The 24214-nt window shown below is 39.0% G+C and overlaps 1 protein-coding gene and 1 pseudogene across 5 annotated transcripts in view; one reads left to right on the top strand and one right to left on the bottom strand.

The window, feature by feature from the left end:
* The window catches only part of ARNT (aryl hydrocarbon receptor nuclear translocator), a 72359-nt gene extending 56412 nt beyond the window's left edge, over positions 1-15947 (bottom strand). For 2 of the 5 annotated variants that reach the window (XM_041754884.1, XM_041754885.1), the window contains exon 1: positions 15737-15947. In XM_041754884.1, the coding sequence (XP_041610818.1) occupies positions 15737-15761 (25 nt within the window). In that variant the 5' untranslated portion in view covers positions 15762-15947. Of the gene's footprint in view, positions 1-11741; positions 11798-15736 lie in introns of those variants that run through there. The other 3 variants (XM_041754880.1, XM_041754882.1, XM_041754883.1) reach the window with 2 other exon arrangements.
* A 6510-nt stretch (positions 15948-22457) lies between these two features.
* On the top strand, positions 22458-22824 carry LOC121490637 (annotated as a pseudogene).
* The last annotated feature ends 1390 nt before the right edge of the window (positions 22825-24214 follow it).

Genomic DNA, 24214 nt, shown 5'->3' with positions numbered 1-24214 from the left:
CCTCACCACCATCAGGATGTCCACCATGGAAAAAACAATTTTTTTTTTAATTTTTTTATTTATTTATGATAGTCAGAGAGAGAGAGAGAGGGGCAGAGACATAGGCAGAGGGAGAAGCAGGCTCCATGCACCGGGAGCCTGATGTGGGATTCGATCCCGGGTCTCCAGGATCGCGCCCTGGGCCAAAGGCAAGCGCCAAACCGCTGCGCCACCCAGGGATCCCAATGGAAAAAATTTTTTAATTTTTTTTTTAAATTTTAAATGATAAAAAGTAAATGCATGCCAAGCTGGCTCAGTCAGTAGAGCATATAGGACTCCTGATCTCAGGGTTGTGAGCTCTGGTCCCACATTGGGCACCGAGCATAAAGACAAAATTTTTTAAATTAAAAAATAACAAGTATTGGGGTGCTTGGATGGTTTGGTCAGTTAAGTGTATGCCTTTAGCTCGGGTTACGGTCCCAGGGTCCTGGAATCAAGCCCCACATCAGGCTCCCTACTCAGTGAGGAGCCTGCTTCTCCCTCTCTTTCTCTGCCTCTTCCCTTTGCTCGTGCTCTCTCAAATAAAAATCTTAAAAAAAGGGGGGGGGGGGAATCCCTGGGTGGCTCAGCAGTTTAGCACCTGCCTTCGGCCCAGGGCGTGATCCTGGAGTCCCGGGATCAAGTCCCACATCAGGCTCCCTGCATGGAGCCTTCTTCTCCCTCTGCCTGTGTCTCTGCCTCTCTCTCTCTCTCTCTCTCTGCATATTTCATGAATAAATAAATAAATAAAATCTTAAAAAAAAAAAAAAAAGCATTGGGGCACCTGGATGGCTTAGTCAGTCAAGCATCTGTTCCTGGCTCAGGTTACAATCCCAGGGGTCCTAGGATGGAGCCCTACTTCCAACTCCCTGCTCAGTGGGGAAGCCTGCTTCTCCGTCTCTCCCATCTCCTCCCACTTCATGCTTCTCTTGCTATCTCTCTCCATCTCAAATAAATAATCTTTAAAAAAAAAAAAAAAGTATTGGTGAGAATATGGGGAAACTGGAACTCTTGTACACTATTGATAGGAATATAAAATGGTGCAGCGACTATGGAAAACAGTACGGAGAGTTGTAAAAAAAAAAATAGAAACAGAACTATTTTATGATCCAGCAATTACACTTCTGGCTAAACACTCAAAAGAATTGAAAGCAGAATCTCAAAGAGATACTTGGACAACATCCATGTTCATAGCAGCATTATTCATAATAGCCAAGAGGTGGAAACAACTCAAGTGTCCACTGACAACTGAATGGATTAAAAAAAATGGAGCATATACATCCAATGGGATACTATTTTGGCCTTCTAAAAAAAGGGAATTCTAAGGCTGCCTGGATGACTCAGTTGGTTGAGCGTCTGCTTTCAGCTCAGGTCATGATCCCAGCCTGCTTCTCCCCTTCCTCCCTGCTCATGTTCTCTCTCACTCACTCTCTCTCAAATAAATAAATTAACTCTTTAAAAAAATAGAATAAATTTTAAAAATAAAGGAATTCTGCAATAAGATACAATACAGGTGAATCTTGAAAATACTAGCTAAGTGAAATAAGCTAGTCACAAAAGGACAAATACTATACGACTCTACTTAAATGAGGTACCCAGAATAGTGAAATTCATTGAGACAGTACAGAATGGTGGCAGGGGCTGGAGGGATTTGGAGAATGGGGAGTCATTGTTCATTGAGTATAAAGTTTCAGTTTTGCAAGATCAAAAAAATTCTAGAGGTGGATGGTGGCAATGGCTGCAAAACAATGTGAATATACTAAGGCTACTGAACTGTATACTTAAAAATGTTAAAATGGGGGTCCCTGGGTAGTCAGTTAAGCGTCTGCCTTCAGCTCAGGTCATGATCCCAGGGTGCTAGGATCAAGTCCCACATCCAGATCCCTGCTCCGTGAGGAGCATGCTTCTCCCTCTCTATCTACCTGCTGCTCCCCCACTTATGCTCGCTCACTCTCTATCAAATAAATAAAATCTTCAAAACAAAATGTTAAAATGGCAAATTTTATGTTATGTGTATTTTGTCACAATAAAAACCCTATTAATATATCAGAAAAATTTTGATATGAATCTGTATCATTGAAACAGAAAGTTATCCACCATGTATGAATATGGAAAAATAGGCTACAGAAAAAATATATATATTGTAAAGATATATAATTTTTTTAAGATTTTATTTATTTATTCATAAGAAACACAGAGAGAGAGAGAGAGAGAGAGAGAGAGAGAGGCAGAGATATAGGCAGAGGGAGAAGCAGGATCCATGCAGGGAGTCCAACATGGAACTCGATCCTGGGACCCCAGGATCACGCCCTAAGCCAAAGGCAGACGCTCAACCACTGAGCCACCCAGGCGTCCCTAAAGATATATAATAATCTATTCCTTCTTTAAGACTTTGAGAGTGTGTGAGGGAGAGAGAGCAAAAGGGGGAGGGGCAAAGGGAGAGAGAGAAGTAGGCTCTCCACTGAACAGGGCGCACAATGTGGAACCCGATCCCAGGACTCTGGGATCATAACCTGGGTCAAAGGCAGATGCTTAACTTACTGAGCCACCCAAGCACCCCAGTATTTGCCTTTTTAAAGTTTATATGCAAAACAAAAGCCTGGAAGAATTCATTTAGTATTTTTTGCATACCTACTATATGCTGGGCACTGTGGCAGATCCTAAAGATAATGCAATAAGTAGAAAAACCAAAGATCCTAACCTTTATAAACTTTACATGCTAGTGGGAGAGAGAAAAGTCAACAAGAAAAATAATTAAAATATAAATTTGGATGATGATATGAAAGTGACATTTTATAGGTAAAAAAATGGATAAACATCAAATTTCAAAATCAAATTTTATACAGTCCAAACTAATAATATGTTATACAGTGATAAATGTGGAGAAAAATAAACTAGGGGAAGTCAAATCACAAGGCTACAATGGTTAGGGGCGCTTGGGTGGTTCAGTCGGTTAAGTGGTTAAGCATCTGACTCCTGATTTCATCTAACATCATGACCTCAGGGTTCTGAGATCAAGACCTGCATTGGGCTCCATACTCAGCATTGAGTCAGCTTGAAACTCTCTATCCTCCTCCTAAAAAAAAAAAAAAAAAAAAAAAAGTATACAAAAGTTGAAGGATAGGAGGATGGCAATATTAGACAGTGAGGAAAGACATCATTGTAAAAGGAGATGAACAGGAGACAGGAGATAAAAGAAGATAAAGAAATAAAAGCCTGCAGATATCTGGGGGAAATGCATTCTAGACAGAGTGTAAAGATCCAGAGGTGAGAACATGTTTATTAAGTTTTACAAATAGTGTGGATGACATCATGGCTAGAATGGAGTGAGCAAATGTTATACAATAAACTAACAGTGGTTATCTCTGGGATGGCATTTAGAGACTTCTACATTTGATTTTCTGTATATCCTTATTTTCTTGTCTTTTACACATTAGGTACATATCACTTCTATAACTGGGAAATGCATGATCCCAATTTAAAAAAAAATGTGTGTCAGGGTGGCACAGATTGAAAATTTGAGAGAACACAGCTTAAACTTTAAAATTAGATAAATCTGGATTCCAATCCCAGGGTTACCACTTACCACCTGTATGTATGACTTACTCTGAGTTTATCTGTAAAATGTAGGTAAATAATAGCATCAACCTTTCCAGAAGATTATATTAGATACTACATGTGAAAAGTATTTAGCATAGCACCTGACACACTGTAAATACTCCTTAAATAGTAACTTTATAAAAATATATCAAACACACACACACAAAAAAAAATATATCAAACACCAAAATGTTAACTGATTTTGCTATTATTTTTTTTTCATTATAAAAGTAATATATTAAAATATGGATATACAGAAAACCAAATGTAAAAGTTTCTAAAAATGGGCAGCCCCGGTGGCTCAGTGGTTTAGCGCCACCTTTGACCCGGGGTGTGACCCTAGAGATCTGGGATCAAGTCCCACATCAGGTTCCCTGCATGGAGCCTGTTTCTCCCTCTGCCTGTGTCTCTGCCTCTCTCTCTCCATATGTGTCTGTCATGAATAAATAAATAATCTAAAAAAGAAAAAAAAGTTTCTAAAAATATTCAACAATACTGAAGCAAACAATCAAAAGTAAAATCCTCTACACATATACTCCAATCTCCACCTTCCCCTACAGGTAACTGTTATTAACATTTTGATATGAATCTTTTACAGATCTTTTTCCATACACCATATATAACAGGTTTTTTGATAATTTTTACATAAGAAAGGGAGAGATCAAATTACATTTACTCTGTTTTTTTCCTTATAACAATCTATTTGGAAGGTGTATCATATCCATCAATACAAAGTGAGCACCCTCTTTAATAGTTATATAGTACTTCACAGTACAAATGTATATATTTATGACATTCTATCACTATCATAATTAATGTTTCAATGAACACCATCTTTATGTATCTTTATGTGTATCTTTATGCATAATGCTAGTATTCCTACACTAACAAATTTCTGAAAATGATCCCCTGGATGTAAGGGAACATATTTAAAACTTTGCCCAATACATTCTAAGAAAGCTATACCAATTGAGAGCCTCACTTATCATATCAAATTATCCATATGTCCACCAGCACTGAGTTCTGGCAATCCTTCAAATTGTTGCTAATTTCCTAGGTATAAAATGATTATCATTGGTTTAATGTTCATTTATCTGTAATTAGTCAGATTGAATATATTTTTTATGTATTGCTAATACTTTTTCAATTTTGCCCTATAAAATTTAAATAGTGATTACATGTAACTTTCCTAAGAAAAAGCAGAATCTCCCATTAAAAATAAAGTTCACACCTTCAGTAATAGGTTCATATAGGATCTATGAGTTAGAGGAATTTGGAGAAAAAAAGATGATTCTGAGATGGTTTAAATTAAGATGTGGCACAGTCTGTAGCACAGAGAAGGTGCTCAATAAGAAGGAAAAAGTAAAGGAAACAAGGCAGACAGCCAGCCAGCCAGCAAGTTATAAAAAGGTAAGTGAAGCTGGGCCTCAAAAAAGGTAAAGGACAGGAAAAAGACATTCCACACAAAGGACATAAGCAAATCCTAAAAGGAGGTATGAAAATAATTGTGAAGAGCTGTCAGGTCTATATAGAGCAGAGAGTCTGTATCTGAGAGAAAAAAATGTCAAGTGTCACCCAATAGTGAGAAGGCCTTGAATGACAAAATGAAATCTTAAGACTTGATTCAACAAGCAACTGAAAGACAAAATACACCCTTAAGTCAGAATAACAAGAAGAAAACATAAATTAAAAGATTAATCTGGGGACCCTGGGTGGCTCAGCGGTTAAACCCCTGCCTTCCGGCCAGGGCATAATTCTGGAGTCCCGGGATCGAGTCCCACATCAGGCTTCCTCCATGGAGCCTGCTTCTCCCTCTGCCTGTGTCTCTGCCTCTCTCTCTCTCTCTCTCTCTCTCTCTCTGTGTGTGTGACTATCATAAATAAATTTTAAAAATTAAAAACAAATTCTTTTAAATGGCATAATATAACAGTAGGATGAAAAGGTAAAAGAACCTCCAAACTTTTAAACTGTGCAACTTCTGAAAAAAAATAATGGGGTAAAAACCTACATCTACTTTTACTCTCCTCCCCCCAAAAAATATATATAAAGGAGAAAAACAATTTTATACAAGACTAAAATCCATGGATAGAAAAAATGGAAGAAAAGAGTAACAAATTTTTGGAAACTGAGACCATTACATTACCCTGATAGATCCACAAGAACTGAATTCTAAGCAAGGGGAAAAGCAGAAAATCACTCCAATTTACATGTCAGAATCTCCGAAAGTCTTAGGAGTTAGTGATTCCAAGTACGGGGTAGGGCGGGGGGTTGGGGGGGAGATATGTGTGAATGAAAGCGAAAATAAAAGGATTGATTCAACCACTGTGTAAGCAGCAGGTGGATTTCCAGATACTTTCCCTGTTCTTTCTAGCAGGGAAACTGCCTTACTGCCCCCTGTCAAAAGACTGCTTTATTCTCTGGAGAGTATAAACTTTCATTTCTATCTATTTGCCCTGGTCTGAGGAACACCAGGCAAAGCTGAAAGTGAGGCTACTATACTGAAAACAAGGAAACTAACAGCAACCTATGCAACATGGATGCTTCACTCTTCCCTTGTTATGCTGCCCCTCCTATATTCCATGTTTTCTCTTTCTTGGTTTACTGGTAAAACACATCCTCTACTACCTTCTCAAGAAAGAGTCTAAGAGAGACCCTTGGATATACAGAAATATCTTTCTTATATTTCTCTGATAATTTGCCTACATATATAATTCTAAGTTGGAAATTATTTTCCCTATGAATTCTGAAGGCATTGCTCCATTGGCTTCTACTTTCCAATGTGACTATTGAGAAGCAAGATCAATCTGATTACAGATTCTTCTGAACTGACCAATTTTTTTCTCTGTATCTTATAGGATATTCTTTGTATCTGATGCTGAAATCTCATGATATTTTGCCTTGATATGGGTGTGTTTTCATTCACTGGTCTCTCCCCTTTAATTTGAAGATTCAGGTCTTCTACTTCACAAACATTTCATTCAAACAAATAAAATTTAGTTAAAAGGGATTAAAAATGGTTGTTATTGGGGAGAAGAAACAGAGAAGGGAGTAGAGGACTGCAATTTTTGTAGGAAATCACGTAAAACTAAATATATGCATGTGTAATTTTGATTAAAATAACTGTATATATGTTTAAGTGTATCTTTTCAATATATACTTTTACATAATTAAAACATTTTATGTGTAAACACATAAATGTATATATTTAAATATACATTTTGAGGAGGAAAAGAAAAGATGTGATAACCAACCAGATAAATACACGGAAGAATCCAAATACTTCTAGTTGCTTAGCCTGGGGAACTGGAAAAACTGTGATAGTCACGAAAGATACAGAAAACTTAGGAAAGGCAGTAGATTTGAAGGAAATACTGGTGAGCATATATATAAACAGCATGTTAAAGATTATTCAAATAGAAATATGTTTTAAATACATGAAAATATAGGAAAGAAGCTATGTGAGAAGACAGGGATGAGAATTTTAGAGAATCTTTTTTCTGAGAATCTTTAATACATGTAAGATAAAAGAAAGGAATGGGATATAGTAGTTAGCAAACAATTATTTAGGGTAGAAAAGCAAGTAGGTGGGCAAATAGGTAGAAATGAAGGAAACTGACTGCTTATTAATTAGATTTTAAGTATAATGAACAAGAAAAAGAAAATGAGGGCAACCCAGGTGGCTCAGTGGTTTAGCACCACCTTCAGCCTGGAGCATGATCCTGGAGACCGAGGATGGAGTTCCACGTTGGGCTAGCCTGCTTCTCCCTCTACCTGTGTCTCTGCCTTTCTGTGTTTCTCGCAAATAAATAAATAAAATCTTAAAAAAAAAAAAAAAAGAAGAAGAAGAAGAAGAAGAAAAAGAAAGAAAATGAGCAGGCAAAAAGAGGCAAAGAAGGAATAGTCAGTTAAAAAAAAAAATTAAAAAGCACAGCGGCATCTCTAAGAGGCTCATCAAAAAGGCATAATTATGGGGTATGAAGAACTAGGAGACAAATTCCAGGAAGAAGCCTAAAAGTTATTTAAAGAGCTAGAAAACAGGGGCGCCTGACTGGCTCAGTCAGGGGAGTATGCGACTCTTGATCTTGGGGTTTGAGTTTGAGCCCCACATTGGGTGTACAGATTACTTAAAGTCTTTAAAAAATAAAGAGCTGGGGATCCCTGGGTGGCGCAGCGGTTTGGCGCCTGCCTTTGGCCCAGGGCGCGATCCCGGAGACCCGGGATCGAATCCCACATCAGGCTCCCGGTGCATGGAGCCTGCTTCTCCCTCTGCCTGTGTCTCTGCCTCTCTCCCTCTCTCTCTGTGTGACTATCATAAATAAAGAAAAATTAAAAAAAAAAAAAAAAAGAATCCTTAAAATAAAAAAAAAATAAAAATAAAAATAAAAAATAAAGAGCTGAAAAACAACTATGGGTAAAAAACATAAGTTACAGAAAACATTTTAGAAACTGCAACACTCTTCCAGTTCCTTTTTCAGCACCTTGCCCTCACCTCTCCATCCAAGCTATTGTGCCCTCCTGGGCTGCCTGGATGTGGTAGTCCACCTTCTTCATCTACACAGAAAGACTGTATCTCACCCTCCTTCCTCTCCTCAAAAGATATCTATCATCATCATCATACTATCTTTCAGTAAGAAGTGACTCTAAGTCACTATGCAAAAATTTTATAATTTAATGATTAAGAATATTGCCTATGGGGGCACCTGAATGGCTCAGTCGGTCAAGTGTCCAACTCTTGATTTCAGCGCAGGTTATGATCTCAGGGTCATAAGATCGATCCAATCTAAGGATGGGCTCAGTGCAGAGTCTGCTTAAGATTCTCTCTCCCTCTCTCTCTGCCTCTCCTCCTACATGTGCACATGTGCACACTCTCTCTAAAATAAAGAAAAGGTGGGATCCCTTGGTGGCGCAGTGGTTTAGCGCCTGCCTTTGGCCCAGGGCGCGATCCTGGAGACCCGGGATCGAATCCCACGTCGGGCTCCTGGTGCATGGAGCCTGCTTCTCCCTCTGCTTGTGTCTCTGCCTCTCTCTCTCTCTCTCTGTGTGACTATCATAAATAAATAAATTAATTTAAAAAATAAAAAATAAATAAAATAAAGAAAAGGGGACTCTCAGTGGCTCGGTTGGTTAAACGTTCAACTATCAATTTCAGCTTAGTTTATGATCTCAGCATCCTGAGATCAAGCCCTGTGTCAGGTTCCACCCTAGGTGAGGAGCCTGCTTGACATTTTCTCTCTCCTTCTCCCTCTGCCCTTCCCTCACTCTCTCTCTAAAAAAATAAAAACAGGGGCAGCCCAGGTGGCTCAGCGGTTGAGCACCTGCCTTCGGCCCAGAGCGTGACCCTGGAGACCCAAGTTCGAGTCCCACGTCAGGCTCCCTGCATGGAGCCTGCTTCTCCCTCTGCCTGTGTCTCTGCCTCTCTCTCTCTCTTCTCTCATGAATAAATAAATAAAATCTTAAAAATAAATAAATAAATATAAAATAAAAATAAATTTAAAATTAATAATGTTGACTGTATAGACAGGTGGCAAATAATCAAATTGTCTCCACTCCCTACTAGCCATGAGATTTCAGACAAACTATTCACTCAGTGCCTTAGTTTCCTCATTTATAAAACATACTTCTTAATACATACTTCATAGCATATTATAAAAATTAAATTAGATAATATATATGAGGATTAAATGAAATCATCTCTTTACAACAATAGCTGCCATATAATCATAAATAAATGCTAGCTATTATAAACTAATTCATGTTAACAGCTTAATTAGTATTACCCTTTCAGAGCAATTTTCATGTTAACAGTACATAAAGATATGAACCCCCAATATTCATTTATTCAATCAAATCTTAATGAACTCTAATCCCTTATCCTTGGCCCCATGTGAACAGCGGGGTGCTGTAGTGAAAAAGGAAGATAAAGATCCTGCTCTCATGAAACTGACATTTTAATTACATTGTTAAAGTCATACACTTAGTCTTATCTATTCAACTACAGTAAAGGAGAAAATACAAAATGAAAAAATGATGAAGAGGGGTGCCTAGCTGACTCCTTATCTCAGGGTTGTAAGTTTGAGCCCAATGTTGGGTACAGAGATTACTTAAAAATAAAACATTTTTAAAAAGGGGGGGTACCTGGGTGGTTCAGTTGGTTAAGTATCTGCATTTGGCTCAGGTCATGACTCCTGGGTCCTAGGATCAAGCCCCACATTGGGCTCCCTGCCTAGCGGGGACCTGCCTCTCCCTCTCCTCCCTGCTCTCTCTCACTATCTCTGTCTCTCTCTTTCTCAGATAAATAAACAAAATCCTAAAAAAAGAAAAAGAAAACTTTAAAAAACAGATGAAGAGATGTAAAAGTTTAGAGAATTAATGTGAAAAGTGAGAAACGGTTTCTAACATACAGAAAGCCAACAAAATAGGAAAGTGCTAACTGGCATAAGTAGAAACTTAATAAATATCTAGTCATTCTTTAAAATAGATGGCTCTAGGGGATCCCTGGGTGGCGCAGCGGTTTGGCGCCTGCCTTTGGCCCAGGGCGCGATCCTGGAGACCCGGGATCGAATCCCACATCAGGCTCCCGGTGCATGGAGCCTGCTTCTCCCTCTGCCTGTGCCTCTGCCTCTCTCTCTCTCTGTGACTATCATAAAAAAAAAAAAAAAAAAAAAAAAAAGATGGCTCTAGGGGGATCCCTGGGTGGCGCAGCGGTTTGGCGCCTGCCTTTGGCCCAGGGCGCGATCCTGGAGACCCGGGATCGAATCCCACATCGGGCTCCCGGTACATGGAGCCTGCTTCTCCCTCTGCCTACGTCTCTGCCTCTCTCTCTCTCTGTGACTATCATAAGTAAATAAATAAAAAAATAAAATAAATAAAATAAATAAAAAAAAAAATAGATGGCTCTAAAAGCAGGGCCCATCACTAGGGTGGATGATGGGCCCAGATACACTCCAGTGAGCTCAAGCCTTGCATTTCAGAAAGGCCTTAAATGTATTCTTTTACTGTTACACCTAAATGAAATCAGCTAGTGGTGTCTGCTGGGCTCAAGTGGTAGAGTATGTGACTCTTGATCTGGGGGTTGTGAGTTTGAGTCCAAGACTAGGTTCAGATTACTTAAAAATGGTATCTTAAAAAAAAAATTAAATATATACATACATTATATCAGCTTTATACCCCCCACATAGTACAGTACAACCAGGGAATTAAAACCTTTAAAATAAATATAGTGAGGTGCCTGGGTGGCTCAGTCAGCTAAGCATCCGACTCTTGATCTCAGCTCAGGTCTTGATCTCAGGGTTCTAAGTTCAAGGCCCACACTGAGTTCAAGCCCCATTTAACAAACAAACACACAAACAAATAATATTTGAGTGAATAACTTGAAGGAGGAAAAAAAAGGATGGTTCCAGAAACTGTTTCCACAAAGTTCAAATTTTACCAGTTTTGGAATGAAATATTCACGTCATGGCCTAAGTAAAATCAAGGAAAAAATTTTGTCTCCTGACTGTTACAATATATTTTTGAAGATCAACCACCACTTGGCACTATGCTGCTACCAATAACCTACTGTTATTTTCTTAGAAGAAATTCTTCTATCACAAAGAACCACAAAAGACTTTGATAAAACATCCAGGAAACAGGGTAGCCCCAGTAGCGCAGAGGTTTAGCGCCGCCTGCAGCCCGGGGTGTGATCCTGGAGACCCATGATCGAGTCCCACTTAGGGCTCCCTGCATGGAGCCTGCTTCTCCCTCTGCCTGTGTCTCTGCCTCTCTCTCTCTCTCTCTCTCTCTCTCTCTCTCTGTGGGTGTGTGTGTCTCTATGAATAAAATAAAATAAAAAATAAAATAAAACATCCAGGAAACAACATATTATTCTCATCTGTTAGCGGAGTATTTGAGTAGAGAGGTGGAACTATTATGCAAAAAACTAAGATTAGAGAGTACTATTTCACAAAAATAAGAAAACTAGAGTTCCCATAATGCATAAGTATCTACTTCTTAATTTCTAAGAAAACAGAGAAGATTCAGATTGGCACCACAAATCTAACACACAGATTTGCGCAGATCAACGTTCTTTTTCAAAATGTTAATTGTATTTCAATTACTGAGTTAGTAAATTATATTTAATATACCTTTTAAGGGATCCCTGGGTGGCGCAGCGGTTTGGCGCCTGCCTTTGGCCCAGGGCGCGATCCTGGAGACCCGGGATCGAGTCCCACGTCGGGCTCCCGGTGCATGGAGCCTGCTTCTCCCTCTGCCTGTGTCTCTGCCTCTCTCTCTATCTCTCTGTGACTATCATAAATAAATAAAAATTAAAAAAAAAATGTAACCATTTAAAAAAAAATAATAATAATATACCTTTTAAAAAATATTTTATTTACCTGAGAGAGAGAGAGAAAGAGCATGAGCAGGGGGAAGGGCAAAGGGAGAGGGAGAAGCAAGACCCTGACATGGAAAAAAAAAAAAAAAAAAGACCCTGACACGGGGCTCAATCTCAAGATCCTGAGATCATGACCTGAGCTGAAGTCAGTCATTCAACCAACTAAGCCACCCAGGCACCCCCTCAATATACTTTTCAAAAATGTTTTTGCAATAAAGCATCTTAATATCTTAATATCTTAATATCTTAATTTTACACCACATAAACTCCTATTTTTCCCATAACTAAAAAGAGTAAAGGTAACAAATAAGAATATTGTTGTTAACTAATGCTTTCCAAACTATAATTTACATAGGTGAAAATTATGTGAAAAGAAAAATTTTTCCTAAATGTCAGCTTCACAAACCTAAACAGTGTCCCTTTACCTTCTGCCACATTTTCTAGCCACAATAAGTGGTACTTATTAGCACAAAAAGAGGTGAGATAAGAATACCAGAATCAAGGGAGGACATACCTATACGCCTACAAATTCATTCTTATTTCTGCTTTGAATATGGAGTTGGAAGTCAAATACCTAATCTCTTCCCAATTCGTGCCTTAGCCACTGCATTACAAATCATGCATGTAATCTAAAAAGTATTCCTCAAAACTGCTAGTGTTTCATAACAAAAAAGACAGCCTAATACTTCATGGACCACTTACCCACCCACTATTACTTGCCAATGGTAAGTAGAATTAGTGAAAAATAACAGAACATGGGGATTATCAATTTATGCAGAGAAAAGGCCATTATCACATTAGACTTATTATTTCAATGTAACTCTTAACGTATCAGGGAATCTTAACCAGCAAAAAGATAAAGTAGAAAAAACTCAAAGAAATAAGTATGATGTCTCTAGTCCCTAAAATGGATCTAAGGAAATGTTTGACCATGAAACAAAGAATTCTGACCTGAAAACCATTTACCTTCCTTTTTTTTTTTTTTTAGATTTATTTATTTCAGAGAAAGAGCACTGTGCTCAGATGCGGGGAACCATAGAGAGAGGGAGAATCTCAAGCAGACTCTCCCTTGAGGGCAGAGCCTGCTCAGGGTTTGATCCCAGGACCCTGAGATTATGACCGGAGCAAGAGTCTGAGAGTCAACCAACTGCACCATTCAGATGCTCCAAAAATATTTACTTTTTTTTAAGATTTTTTAAAAATTGGGATCCCTGGGTGGCGCAGCGGTTTGGCGCCTGCCTTTGGCCCAGGGCGCGATCCTGGAGACCCGGGATCGAATCCCACATCGGGCTCCCGGTGCATGGAGCCTGCTTCTCCCTCTGCCTACGTCTCTGCCTCTCTCTCTCTCTCTCTCTGTGACTATCATAAGTAAATAAATAAAAAAATAAAAAAGATTTTTTAAAAATTTATTCATGAGAGACACACAGAGAGAGGAGAGACACAGAGAGAGAGAGAGGCAGAGACACAGGCAGAGGGAGAAGCAGGCTCCATGCAGGGGGCCCAATGCGGAACTCGATCTCAGGACTCCAGGATCACGGCCTGGGCTGAAGGCAGGGGCGAAACCACCAAGCCGCCCAGGGATCCCTTATTTATTTCTTTTCACTGAGCACAGTACATTTCCATCCTGTGTCCCTTTATTTGTAGTCCACATTTCCCAAAACTCAACAAGGCTATTAAAGACCACAATACACCTATGATTGCTTCCTTTTGATATAGAGGAGCAAAAGAAGAAATGATGGAAGAAAATACGTTTTCTAATTACCAGGTGTTGAATGTTGTATCAATAATTTGGAAGAGAAGTGAGAATTTTCAACATCAAAAAGGAAATCTAAAAATTGCAGAAGCAGGCTGTCATAGAATAAAATCAAATGTTTCACTAGCAAGGATTGTACACAAATAAATACCATTTTCTGCTTCAGATTTAAGCTGATATGAATCAGCTAATGAAATGTGGTCAAGAAGCTGACATTCTGGTCACTGTTGTTGAAAAAAAATAAAATAAAATAAAGCAGCCCCACCCACACTGCTGAAAAAAAGCTTCCGACATATGCACTAAACTTGTTTACCCAAGCCACATCTTAATAAGAGAAAAGATTTGCAACTTGACTAGGATTATGTAACTATTTTGCAATGTGTTATCAGTTTAAAACCCTATTTATTTACTCCTTAGTTTTAACACATACGTTACTTTACTACAAGGCCAGGTTTGCCATAATAATAGCATCTTTCCAATTTTATTCCATCATCAGCACTTCCTCCAATAGAGTTTTAGCCATTAATTTCATCTACTTTTCCTCTTAAAAAAAATTAAAATATTTTACAATATGATATTGATATGTGACAAATTAACTTCTTTAAATAGCTCTGTTCCCAGAAACATGGTAATAAAGACAGTAAACTTCATAGTGATTTAACTGCTATACCAAAACCTGGGTGCCACAAAATAATAATCAGTTGAGAGACACGGAAAAAATTCAACTTCAGTTTCAACGTGGGAACACCCTTTCACTGTGAATCCCTTTCACCGCAGTATTTTCAAGTAATTCACCCCGAACTTCTGGGTTCTTTTTTAAGGTTATCAAAGACAGAGATTTCCGGAAAAGAATTTTATTTCACAAGAGAATGGCCAAGGTCTGCAAGGTAAACCAGGATCCCTAAAACGAAATACTTCCCAGGAAGAAATAACTGTAACATAGTGGAACGATCTGGGACTGGGAATTTGGAGACCTGATCTGTCTAGACCTGCAGCAATACACCCCACTCCATCGCTTAAACATGACTGCCTAGATTTTTTTAATATTCTCGCTCCCCCTTTTGAAGAGATGCTCACTGAAAAATGACATGGAACCGAACTTTTCTTAAAGAATGGGAACTGCTTGGGCACCTGGGTGGCTCAGTGGTTGAGCGTCTGTCTTTAGCTCAGGTCGTGATCCCGGTGTCCTGGGACCGAGTTCCACATAGGGTTCCCCGCGGGGAGCCTGGTACTCCCTCTGTTTGTGTCTCTGCCTCTCTCTCGGTGTCTCTCACGAATAAATAGAATCTTAAAAAAAAAAAAGAATGGGAACTGCCTCCATCTACACCCAACAAAATTTAAAGTTCAGGTTCTGAATGCTAGCTGTTGGCAACATCTGCCCTGAGCACCAAACATTGATACTCAAACTTTTGTCCTCAGCAGCTGAAGACACTGGGAGGCACTTAATACAGAAACGCCAGTTTCAAAGGATAGCCGGGGGGGGGGGGGGGGGGGGATGTTAAGCCTAGAGAAACTGGGTATATATCCAAACGTTTTTTAATTTAAATTAAAAATGTAAACGTCTAAACGTTTGGAAGTTCAACACCTCAGCTAAACAGCAATGTGGTCCAGTGTTGATAAATCTAAATCACTTTTAAAGTAAAAGGAGACAATTTTCCCAGTTATTGTGCATCAAGCAGCTCAAGTGGGCAGAGCTGAAAGGACCACATCACACAGCAGAATGCCGCCAGGACAGTGGAGGCAGGCCAAGCCCAACGAAGGGAACCGCTCCAACAGAACTCGCCCCGACGAACTCCCTCCCTCCGCCTCTGGTCTCCCCAGATCCCTTTGGCCGGCCCCTCCCCCCGCCATTCCCCTCCCCCACCCGTCGGCCACCTCCGCTAGTCTTAGCGCCCTCAGCCCCAACTACCGCCGCTCAGCCCTGGGTCTCCTCAGCTGCCAACCCCTTCAGCCCCTCCTCCTTTTAGAGGCGCCCCAGTCCTCCGTCTACTTACCGGGGTTAGCAGCAGCCGCCGCCATGGCCGTAGATGCCAATGCCGTCGCACCACCCCCCGAGTGGGAGGAGCCGCCGCCACCGAACCGGGGGGGAGGGGGAGGGGAGAGCCACTCCCCAGACGCGGCTCCCTACAGCCGCCACCGCTACCGCGGAATCAAAGATGGCGGCTGCGGTAACACACACCCCGCCCCGACCGGCCCTAGCCTCCGGAGAACGGACCCCGCCCAAAGAGTCGATGGAGTCGTTCCCTCACAGCCCGCCTCCTCGGGGGAACTGACCAATGAGAATGCAAAAGGCAGGGCTGGCCAATGTGCCCGCCAGTCCATTGGTGGAGGGCGGGCAAAAAAGAAGTCCAGCTGTCTCTCTCTCTAATCCCGCCTCCTGTGCGTCAGAGGTCAGTGATCGAGTGACGTAGGCGAAAAACATTTTGCTCAAAAGCTTGGCTAGGTGGTAGATTTTTTTTTTAAAGATTTTATTTATTTATTCAGAGACACAGAGGCACAGGGAGAAGCGGGCTCCCTACAGGAAGCCTGACGCGGGACTCGATCTCGAGCCTCCAGGATCACACCCTAGGCTGCAGGCAGCGCCAAACCGCTTCGCCACCGGGGCTGCCCTAGGTGGTAGATTTTCCTGGCTGAAAACTGTGCAGACAATTTGTTTCGTAAATCCTCTTTAAGTGGCTCTAATGCTTAAACTTTACACAGTGATTTGTAATCCTTTCTAGAATTTTTTCCTCCATTAAGGACCTTTGTTCCTGGTGAAAAAAAACTCAATAATTTTTGAGTGCCTGGTATGGAACTGGTCATGTAAAACAATCTGGGCGCTTAAGGTCTGGTGAGAGAGGTACCGACAGCCAAAACAAAAGGCATTGTATAAAGAAGGTATTCTGATTAAGAGTGGGATGACTTCCATTGGTCAATGATAGGGACATGATGGTTTTTTTGTAGGGAAGTAATAAGATGAGGACTGAACGGATTTTTTTAATAATAGGAAGCACTAAGCATTCGTGCCAGACACTATCCAAACTGCGCTGTGTGTTTACTCATTTAGTTCTCACAACACTGTGATGTAGATTGTATTATTAATTCCATCTTGCAGATACGGAAAGAGAAGCAAAGAGATTAAGCAAGTGATAACCAGCTAGTAAGTAATGATGTGCAAGGCAAACTGAAGAAGTCTGACTCTAGGAACATATTTTAGCACTACCATGTACTACCACCTTACTTATCTTTCACCTATTGTTTAATATCAATTTAATTCGAATTTTAACAAATTCCATTATGCTATTGAGTATATCTGCATTCTTATAGATTACATATGTAATACAAAGATTACATTGATCCATTTCTCTCCTTATCAGTAGTTTATCTCCGCTGAGGTATTTTAACATAATTTGTATATTATTATTTACATTGTTAAAATTATTTTTTCTTTGTTATTTTATTGTGTTGTATTTCCAATTCATCAAAAGAGAAAAAGCATCCACTCTAAAGAAGTACATTGACACATAAGAAGTAATGATGAAAAAACTAACAAGTACAGAATTTCAATTCAAAATTATGAAAAAAAATTATGTAGTAAAGGTAGCTATTAAACAAGACTGCAGTTTAGATATGGACTCGAGTTTTGTGCCTTTACATGTGATAAGTTCACCCAAGCAGCGATAAATAGATGAATATATAAAAATGTAAATACAAAGTATAATCATGAATACCTATGGGGCTCTTGAGTAGTTCAGCCAGTTTAGCGTCTGCTTTCAACGCAAGACGCTAAAGAAAGATCTGCTTTCCCAAGATCATGATCCTGGGAATCTTGTGATCAAGCCCTGAGTCTGCTCAGTGGAGAGCCTGCTTCTCCTTCTCCTTCTGCCTTTCCCCCTACTCAGGCATGCTCGCTCTCTCTCGCTCTCTCTCTCTCTCTCTCTCTCTCGCTCTATCTCAAATAAATAAATAAAATCTTTTTTTAAAAAAGGAAACCACAACTATGATTATCTAAAAATTGGATTTTATTGGACCAACAATCCTTTTGTCCATTGCCCACTACAAGTATTGTCAAACAGTGACTCCAAAAGCCATCAAAACTTACAAGTCATTTTTGAACCAATTACAATAACCTCATTACGTTATAAAATGTATTTTTCCAGAATGAATGCAAAATAATGTTTTCCATTATGAAATGGATGAGTTTGTGGATTAAAAAGATCAAGTTAGGGGATCCCTGGGTGGCGCAGCGGTTTAGCGCCTGCCTTTGGCCCAGGGCGCGATCCTGGAGACCCGGGATCGAATCCCACATCGGGCTCCTAGTGCATGGAGCCTGCTTCTCCCTCTGCCTGTGTCTCTGCCTCTCTCTCTCTCTCTCTCTCTGTGTGTGTGTGTGTGTGACTAATAAATAAATAAAAATTTAAAAAGATCAAGTTACATCCCTGGTTAAAAATGGCAAAAGTCATTTTGTTTCAGTGATACAACTAGCTACAAAGTTAACAAGTGTTTTGCTTGGAGAAAGTATAACAAGCCATTAGCAAAAATCCATGATCAAACACCACAAAGAATCCTGGGATACAACATGAAAAGGCAATATTAGCCTTGAATTTGCTGACAGTGGACACCATGATGTACATAATATGAATCACTTCACAGCATATATGTAGTACATAAGGAAAAATACCCAGAAAGTTATTTGGTTTATCATTCAAAATTGAAGTTACACTAATCCTAAGACATATATGCACCTCTATGTTTACTACAGCATTATTTATAACAGCCAAGGTATAGAAGCAACTCAAGTGTCCATCAATAGATGAATAAAGATATGGTATACAATGGAATATTACAAAAAAAAAATTGAAATCTTGCCATTTGCAACAACGTGAGTGGATCTAGGAGGTAAAATGCTAAATGAAAATAAAATAAAATAAAATAAAATAAAATGCTAAATGAAATAAGTCAGTTAAAGACAAATACCATATAATTTCACTCATATGTGGAATTTAAGAAACAAATGAGCAAAGAACAAAAGAGACAAACAAAAACACTCTTAAAATGTACAGAACAAACTGATGGTTGCCAGAGGGAAGGTTATTGGGGGGGGGGGGGGAATGAGTGAAATAGGTGAAGGGGATTAAAAGTATAACTTACTGTGATGATCACTGACTAATGTATAGAATTGTTGAATCAGGGTGCCTGGGTGGCTCAGTCAGTTGAGTATCAGCTCAGGTCATGATCCCAGGGTCCTGGGATGGAGCCCCCATTTGGGCTCCCTGATTAGCAGAGCCTCTGCTTCTCCCTCTACCCCTACTCCTGCTCTCTCTCTCTCTCTCTCTCAAATAAATAAATTTTTTAAATCTTAAAAAAGAATTGTTCAATCACTATATTGTACACCTGAAATAACATTGTATGTTAATTATACTAGAATTAAAAAATAAATAAAAATTTGTTTAAAAACAAAATAAAAATCACACATATACTTTATACATTCCTATAGTTTGATATATATCATAATAAAGACAAGAAAAAAGAACTTTTGGAAGGATACATGGAAAACCTTTACCTATACTTAGTTCTGAGGCAACAAATTGGAATCTAAATGGAAGAAACACTTACTTTCCACTAAATTTTTTTTGTAATATTTCAAAGGTAAAAACTTATATGTAGGTTGGGAGAACGCTAAGAGAAATAATAAAAATATTGACACAGTAAAAAGAAAAATAATTGAAGTCACAGAAGAATATTTTCATTTAGAAAAATTTTCATTTAAAAAATAATTATTTGGGGATCCCTGGGTGGGGATTTGCAGCAATTTGGCGCCTGCCTTTGGCCGAGGGTGCGATCCTGGAGTCCCAGGATCGAGTCCCGCTTCGGGCTCCCGGCTTGGAGCCTGCTTCTCTCTCCTCCTGTGTCTCTGCCTCTCTCTCTCTCTCTCTCTGTGTGTATCTATCATAAATAAATCTTTTAAAAAAATAAATGTTTGGGATCCCTGGGTGGCGCAGCGGTTTAGCGCCTGTCTTTGGTCCAGGGTGCTGATCCTGGAGACCCGGGATCGAATCCCACGTCGGGCTCCCGGTGCATGGAGCCTGCTTCTCCCTCTGCCTGTGTCTCTGCCTCTCTCTGTGTGTGTGACTATCATAAATAAATAAAATTTAAAAAAATAAAATAAATAAATGTTTAAAATAATAATTATTATTATTTGATGATGTCTGAGAAAGTTTGAAAAAAATATCTTGAGATCAGCACTGAAGGAGTTGTAGCTTTAGGTGTACAAAAGCCATTATTCCTGCAATAAACAAAATGTAGTCCATTTTCTGCTTTATTTATTTATTTATTTATTTTTAAAAGATCTTATTTAGTTATTCTTGAGACACAGAGAGGCAGAAACACAGACAGAGGGAGAAGCAGGCTCCGTGCAGGGAGCCGGATGCGGGACTTGGGACTCCAGGATCACCACCCAGCCCAGCCGAAGGCAGAAGCTCAACCCCTGAACCACCCAGGCGTCCCTCTATTTTCTGTTTTATTCAGAGAACAGTTGGTAGCCTAAGAGTTTTCCTCCTGATTCTGATAAAGCATAGAACAAATTAGTACAAACTGTAAAAATAGTAAAATAGCAGCTAGTAAGCATAATCTTTGAGAAGAAATAGGTAAATTTAGAAGACTGCTTTTCCTGCAGTGAAGTAAAGAGACAAGTAATGGAGAAGATGCTCTCACAAGTTTTTTAATAAGGGCTGGAGTAAAAGATCAATTTTCTACTATATAGATAATACCAACAAAAAGTATTTTTTTCAAGCACTGTTTTCATTATTTTTATTAACTTGAATTGATTACTTCAAGTTCTAAATGACATGATTTTTTGGTTTCCAAATAGTTATCTAATTAGATGGTTTGAACATTTAATTTATCTTCATTTGCAATCCAAAATAGTTACCTGAAAAAAAAATAGTTACCTTAAGTTTGCTATCTCTATTTGTGTGCATTTATTTTTAGTGTTTATTGATTTTCTACGTTCTTGGGCACAATTTTCTGGAAGTGTTCATACTGTCATGATTCAGATCAAGAGAGAACTTCTCTTTTGTGGTGCCAATTCTGATAAATGCCATGATTTTTAATCTTGGGAACAAAGTATCAAAGTATCAGGATTTTGTAAGAAAACCAGATTGTTATGCAAATGCCTTGATTGCCAAGAGCTTATTATTTCCCAATACATGATTAATTTTATTTCTTCATCAGAGAAAAAAAATGAATGACACATTATTGAACATTTTAAACCACATCAAAGCTGAATGGGGGAAAAATGCTTTCAGAAGTGAGTGTAACCAATGCAATTAAATGCAACTGTGTTCTCTCCCAACTTGAAACATTCAATTTTGAAGTCGCTGTGTGTCCTTCTATAGGATCTAGAAAACTACTGAAAGCTGCCTTCAATTAAAAATTATCTGCTGTACTAGATACATGTTAGATCCAACTATTCAGAATGATCTGGTAGCCATAACTCATTGCAGTACCTGACTAACCTGCTGTGAATTCAGATTTTCTAATTTTAGTAGAAATGAAAATTAAGAAGTTGATGAAGAATGATTTATTGTGGGGGGCTTGGGTGGCTCAGTAGATTGAGTGTCTTCCTTTGGCTCAGGTCATGATCCCAGGATCCTCAGATCTAGCCCGGTCTCATTGGGTTCCTTGATGAGTGGGGAGTCTGCTTCTCCTTCTCCCTTCCCCTTCCGCCTCCCCCTTGCTTCTCTTCTGTCTCAAATAAATAAAATCTTTAAAAAAAAAAACAATAAGAAATGACCTACTGTACAGTTTCAGCTTAGCAATAGTAAAGTTACTATTATTACCATTAATTTTTAAACTATTACAAGTTGTTTCCTTACCATAATCATGATGGTAAGGCAGTTTTTTAAATTATTTAAAATGGTGGTCTGCAAATGCACCAGTTTTATTGTCTCCAGATAGAGTTGCCAGATTTAGGAAATAAAAATACAGGTTGGCCAGTGAATTTAAATTTCAGATAAAAAATAAAAAATAAAAATAAAAATAAATAAAATAAATTTGAGATAAACAACATGTGATTTTGTTAGTATAAGTATGTTCGAAATATTGCATAGGAAATATTTATATTTTTAAAAATCATCTTTTCTCTGGAAGCCCTACTTCTGGATGTTATTTTTATTTTTATTTTTATTTATTTATTTTTTTTTTTTTGATGTTAAAATTTTAAGGAAGAGTGATCCAGGTTATGGGGTGAGTGGTTGACTAGAAGAGAAAATCCACTTAGGTAAATAGCTACTGCACAAATCCAGGGGAGCAATTACAAAGATCAGACATAGGTCAATGAAACCGAACAGATAATGATTTCTTAATTGTTGTGACAAAATAACAAGGTTTGCAGTGGAATTGTATGGATATGGAGTGAAAAGAAGTTGGGATGTCAAAGAAGGCTTTTGGATGATATCAACAGAAACTGGTGCTAACTGGAAGATCAGGTTTGATTGAAATTTGTTGGATTGGTTGGTGGGACACCCAGGTAAAAATGCTTATTAAACACATGAAATCACAGGGCAACTGCCCCAAAGAGAGGTTGGGATCTAGACCTAAACTTACGCAACAACTGCAAGAGACTGTGGTTGCAGAAAATGATAGTAACATAGTTAAAAGATACAAGCAAAAGGACACAAAGAATGCTTCAGGAAATGCCTGTTTCAGGAGTCTGAGGAATGTCAACTATTCAAGATGGAGGCAGAGGTCAATTAGATGAGACTGATGTTCCAGAAAGCTAACTCTGATCTGGATTACACTCAGTACAAGCTGGAATATGAAATGAAGACTAATTATCCTGATTTAGCAGGCAAGAAAAATCCAGTTACACTCTTAAAGGAATTGTTAGCAATAAAGTCTCAATATAAAACTTTGCATCCATGCTTTAAACCAATTACTGCCAAGCAGAAAGAGACTAAGAACTATGTTTGTGCTACTGTCCTTCAGAATATGACCATTAATACGAAAACTGCAAAAGCAAACAGACCTGGAGTTGTCACCATGGACTAAAGAAGAGAAAACTGCAGAAGAGCAATTAAAATCTCACAGGTCAGACTTATGAAGAAATGGACTTGCAAAAGATAACTCTCATGGAGATTAGATCCATTCCAGAAAAAATTAGGAAAGTGCCTTGTTAGCACTTGATGACTAAAGGTGGGAGTATGGCAAAGAAGAAGGAGATTTGGTTTTACTGACTAGATAATTGATGTCTTTCACAAGAAAAGAGAACATAGGAAGAGCAGATATTAATTAATAAAGTTCAGCCAAATGGATGTAACGGGAATAAAAGGATTTTTTTTTATTTTCTATTTTTAAGATTTTATTCATCCACTCATGAGATACACAGAGAGAGCGCGAGAGAGGCAGAGGCACAGGCAGAGGGAGAAGCAGGCTCCATGCAGGGAGCCCGAGGTGGGACTTGATCCCATTGACTCCAGGACCACACCCTGGGCCAAAGGCAGGCACCAAACCCGCTGAGCCACTCAGGGATCCCTAAAAGGATTTTAAAAATATATGTACACACACACTTAGTCTTATAATTTCAGACAAGGAAGTTGGGTTGTTGGTTGGTTGGTTTGTTTTTTAAGCCTGATGTGAGACTCCATCCCAGGACTCCAGGATCATGCTCTGAGCTGAAGGCAGACTCTTAACCACTGAGCCACCCAGACATCCTGGCAAGGAAGTTTCTTTCTTTTTTTTTTTTTTTAATATTTTATTTATTTATTCATAGAGACACAGAGAGAAAGAGAGAGGCAGAGACACAGGCAGAGGGAGAAGCAGGCTCCACACAGGGACCTCGACGTGGGACTCGATCCCGGGTCTCCAGGATCACACCCCAGGCTGCAGGCAGCACTAAACCGCTGCGCCACCGGGGCTGCCCCGGCAAGGAAGTTTCTTAACACTATTTTGCATCTGTTTTTGTATAGTTGGTATAATATAGATGTCATGGCCCATTGTAAAAGAATAGTTATGTACACTATCAAAGTGAATGAACATGCTTTGGAAATTAAAAGATAGAAAGAAAAAAGAAAAAGAGAGATAAATTCCAGTTTCAAATGACAGAAGGAAGAGGTAATCTGGAAAGAGCAGAGCAATGGAAGCCAAAGGAGTTTCAAAATAAAAGAGTTTGGGTAACAGCATCACATGTACAGAGATGAGGAGCAAATCTAAGGTGAGTAGATGGAGTGGAAACCATAGTTCAAGGGAGTGAGAAGTGCATAGAAAGTGAGTAAATATAGGCAGATAGCATACAACAGTTTTTCAAGAAATATGGCAGTGAAGGGAATGTAATCAAATGGTACCTGGGATGGGGGATAAGATGGGGTGGGAATAGAAAAATATGTCTACAGACTGAGCTTGTGAAAAGGGACAAATTAAAGACAAAATATATATGCCCAAGAAAACAAGTGAGACTGGTCCTGGGGGAGACAAAGAGATAGGTTAGGGCTGCG

Source organism: Vulpes lagopus, chromosome 5 (assembly GCF_018345385.1).
Source record: "Vulpes lagopus strain Blue_001 chromosome 5, ASM1834538v1, whole genome shotgun sequence".
NCBI classification, from domain to species: domain Eukaryota; kingdom Metazoa; phylum Chordata; class Mammalia; order Carnivora; family Canidae; genus Vulpes; species Vulpes lagopus.
The sequence above is the reverse complement of the archived record's forward strand: the minus strand, read 5'-3'. Positions and strand labels throughout refer to the sequence as shown.